Raw genomic sequence first — 4,948 nt, 5'->3', positions numbered from 1 at the left:
TCTACATATTTACATGCACTAAATATATCCTAATTTTTATAGATATACATTGTTAGCAAGTACATATATTTTGCAAAACATTATTGTGCTAATTATATTGTTTATTTCATTTCTTTTACCCTTTCTTTTTGTTTATATTATATTAGTTCGAAAAAAATATAAAATATCAACACAATACTTTCATGAGTTGCACATATATGATTTCGCCAAAAAGAAAGTATAACAATGATAATATTTTCAATATTATTTCAAACAAATAAATTATTATATATATGTATTTACAATCAGAAAAATGATATTCGAATATTATAGTATAATTTTCCTCTAACAGATAATACTTTGTTCTGTGAAATTTAGTGTGAGTTGAAAACACAATGCATGTATCTGTAAATCAATTATTATAGTGTACCATAATTTTAGTAAATAAGGATATGTTATATATGTATTTAATTTATTCTATTTTTATATTATAAATATGTTTATTCTTCCTTTTGTATTAAAAATTCAAAATTGAATTTTCATATATTATGGCATTTAACTAGGTATTATAGACATTCTTTATTATCTATTCAATATAATATCATATTAATATAATTATATTAATTTTTTACAACAGATTCAAATGTTATATTGTGTTTATTAAAGTTAAATAAATTGGATCCATTAACTAATATTACTTATTTATTGGATTTTGCTAATTTAACTATATGCTATTTTATACATATCATCTAAAGAATTTTTGTATTCAAAATCAAATGTGTCCATAAGACCAAGGTTTTTCTTGTTATTTTTTTTCAACACCCTTCTTAATTTCCTTACCCTTGGTTTTAAAAACGAAAAATGAGGGGTATACTGAATAAAAAATAAAATAATATCTTTATTTATTGTTTATTTATATTATATGTATATTTTAAAAATATTTCTATGATAAATTATAATACAACATAAATTTGTTATATTTATTTTGTTTTTAACTTTATACAAAATAAACATAATTATTAATAAAGAAAAAGTTATAAAAATCATTCCAACACTTATTCCTGTGTGTGTTTCCACGTCTACCCCAGTGTGCATTAAGACTTTAGGTCTTAATACATTGGTTTTCAGTGTTTCTCCGTGTCCCTCATTACTCTTTTTTGCTCCCGCATTTTCCTCATTGATTTTAATTCTTCTTTCTTCTATCCATTTATCATATAAGTGATATGAGGCATGCACGCCAGTCAGTACAGTCTTCCAATTTTTTTTATAGCCTTCACATCTTTTAATAATTTTTTCGAGTTCTAACTTAAGTTGATTTTTATACTTATAAAGATGTGTTTCTAATTTTTCTATGGAGCTTTTAAATTTATGCATATTTGTAGTGGTCCTCTGAATTGGCTGAGTTTCAAAAAGATTAATGTACTTATATATTTCAAAAAGATTTTTCATTATTTTAAATGTATCATTACCAATATTGACAAAATGATCCAAACATATACTAGATATTTGAGTGTCTAAATTATCTCTTCTGTATTCTGTCATTATCCTATAACAATTTTCAGAACCAGTATATTTTAATGTAAAATTATCTATTATATCTTTTTTTAAATTATAATAGAATAATTTACAACACCTTTGCGCATGTTCATTTTTATTTGTTTCTATATGCTTTAAATATAAACCAAGAACGCGACATAGTTCTGAAAATTCTGTGGATCTATTTTCAGTTGTTAATTTTAAATTAAGGCCACTACACAAAGTTGTGAATTTATTAGCATCTCCCCGACCTCTAAATGCCCCTGTATCCCAGTCGAAACCATCTGTACATTCGGGAAATATACCATTAAAATCGAACTATAAATCAAAGTAATAATATGAACAAAAATTATTAAATTTTTAAGAAAAAAATTTGGCTTTAATTTTTAATAAATATGACATTTTAAAACTATGATTATTAAGTTTGTTTTTATTAAACATTTAAATTATACGTATTCATCCTCTGATTTAGTGTCACTAGACATAATTTATGTATCCTATAAAGAAAAAAAATAAGTTTTACACTTTTTATAATAAATTTTTATTTGTTAAACATATCAGGGTAAATATTATATTCACATCACATATTATAACACATATGATGTTATTTAATTCTACATATTTTATATTGAATTCGCAGTTTTATTAAATTTATTATACATTTATAATTGTGTTAGTGTTATTCTTACTAGGAAAGTTGATGTTATTTAAAAAACATATCATAATAAGAAAAATAATTTCATATAGTTCGAACTATATAGTAAAATCTAAAAAAACATCTTATTTATAATAACATTATATATAACACAACTTATATAATATATAATTCTCATTATAAAATAAATTCTACATGTAATATAGTAAATAATTTCATTATAAATTATTAAGTTTATGTCTTTAATTACATTGTAAAAATATTTGCAATCCTATATTTATAAAATATATTAGTTCAAAACAAAAGGTTAATAAATCATTCATGAGTATATATACTATTTGATTATTTTGGTTTTAAATATTTTTATTTTATCAATTATTAGATTGGTACTAAGGCCTTGATTACATTTTTAAAAAAAATATTAGGAACATAATAATGTAATGTATCTTAAATTATGTGAATCTTATTAAAATAATGTAAATAATATTTTATAAGTTATATTTACTTTAATATGAGTATATAGTGGATTGTAAATAATTTTTTAACATGAGTATACATATATTTACTTATAAATGAGTTATTTATATTATATAATATTTTATTCATATAAATTTAATATTATGTATAAATAAGAAATATAATTTAGACATATAATTACATATTATATATAATATCCATACTACTTTATAATGAATAAATATTTTTTACATTATATAATATACTGTTATAATAAAATAATTTACGTATAAAAATAAATTCTTAGAGTTTTGATATAATGTATTTATTTTTTTATTTTTATATATTATTATTCAAAGTAATATTATTCAATAATATAATATTATATTTTTTATTTTAATTTTTTCTTCATTTTATTAAATCTAATTTATTCATCCCCGATATGCCAAACAAATTATTTTTTTCGTGAAATCTAGTAAATGAAAATATAGATATTCCTCCATATAAGGAAAGAATAATATAATATATGTATTATTTTTATTATACCTATTTTCGCATATAATTCACAAAATATTAAATTCATAATGATATTTTTATTATTTTTCTTTAATTTTTTATTAATGTATCAAAATTTCTTATATTATTTATACTCCAATATAATAAATTGTAAAAAAAGGTGTAATAATTTGATGTAAATTTGATTTAATTTACATGTCAATAATATGTTAAAAAAATAATTTATTTATTATACATATTTAAAAAAAATATAAATATACAATGTAATAAAACTGTAAAGGTCAAATATCAAGAAATAATAGATTTAATTAGGTTTATACATAATAACTGTTATCATATTATTTACTATATTATCAAAGAAGTGCCATACTATTTAATACATAAGTTACATAAACATTAATTTTTCATATAGATAATAATAAATAAATGTGCCTTCCCCTATAATAATAAAATATTAGAATATTAGAATATTATTTCTTTGTTACATATCATATAAAATCTTCACTAGTATATTTGTATAATAGAGTTGATATAGTTTCAAGATTAATGTATTATTGTATAAAATTAGTTATATGTTGCAAATTAATATATATATATATAATATATGTAGTTTTTATGACTACATATAACTCAATATATAAAATATTTCACACGTATATTTGTTACATATTAATGAATTTCCATATGAAATGCACAATAAATTGGATGGAAATAGGATAGAATATTATATTAATAGGAATGGATATTAATATATAATTAATACAACATATATTAAAAAATGAAAATAATAATGCTATTTTTTTTAATGTAGAATTTATTTTAAAAATATAAATTTTTTAAAATATAAATATACATATTTCATTTATCGTATAATTAAATTTTCCAATATTGAGATTCTATCTATAACAATAATTTAGGTGAATACATTTTTTATTCGTTTTTTTTATATTATATTTTCCTTTATAATATTAATAAAAATTTATTGGTAATAAATTTTTCCATATGTTTTCATGCATTTTATTATTATTATGTTCATCAGTAAAAATGATAAGTGAATACCTAATTATAAAATAATAAATTTAATTAAATAAATTTTATTAAAATATATTCAAATACAAATAAATTAAATATAATAGTATGAAACAAAAATATGCTCTAAATATATTTATATACTAAATTATATTACTAAAATTATGAAAACTTCTCAAAATATCTACGGAAAATTCTTAATACTGTTTAATAAATAAAAAACTGAACATTCCTTAAAATTAACACTTTTTGAGCTTCAAAATATATAGTTGAATGTTAAGTCATAATATATATGAGAGTTATCTTTTAATATTTATTAAAAAATTTCAATGTAATTTATCCTTAAATTTATGTAGTTTTATTATGAGTTTTTAGAATTTAGGCTAAATACTTTTTGAACATAAATATTTCTTATAATTTAGGCTACATTTTATTTGTTGATAGAATCATTAACAATGTTATTGTAATAAATTAAATATAATTCGGTATTCTAAATACATCATTGATTTTAATTAATATATAATACATTTATATATAATTCAGTATTGTTCTAAACATATTTATTATATATTATGATCATATTTTCAAATGCATAAATATAGGTAAAAAGGTTTATGGTTCATGTATTTTAATTCTTGTATTGAGTTATAGTATTTTAGGATATAGGATTTTTTATATAGCTTTACGATTTCATATTTGTATTTATTTTTAGGATTTATTTTATATCATTACGATTTTTTATTTTAGGATTTATAATTGGAATTATAATATCTGTTT

The 4,948-nt window shown here is 18.6% G+C and overlaps 1 protein-coding gene across 1 annotated transcript; it reads right to left on the bottom strand.

The window, feature by feature from the left end:
• Positions 1–699: 699 nt before the first annotated feature.
• On the bottom strand, positions 700–2,000 carry PGO_000010 (variable surface protein; the record flags this gene model as incomplete). Its single annotated transcript, XM_028690690.1, has 3 exons — positions 700–852; positions 976–1,833; positions 1,968–2,000. The coding sequence occupies 3 exons, from the start codon at positions 1,998–2,000 to the stop codon at positions 700–702; spliced, it is 1,044 nt and encodes a 347-aa protein (XP_028546491.1).
• Positions 2,001–4,948: the final 2,948 nt, after the last annotated feature.

This window comes from Plasmodium gonderi (assembly GCF_002157705.1).
Source record: "Plasmodium gonderi DNA, contig: Pgo-contig_1, whole genome shotgun sequence".
Classification (NCBI taxonomy): Eukaryota; Apicomplexa; class Aconoidasida; order Haemosporida; family Plasmodiidae; genus Plasmodium; species Plasmodium gonderi.
This window is presented reverse-complemented; position numbering and strand designations above follow the sequence as displayed.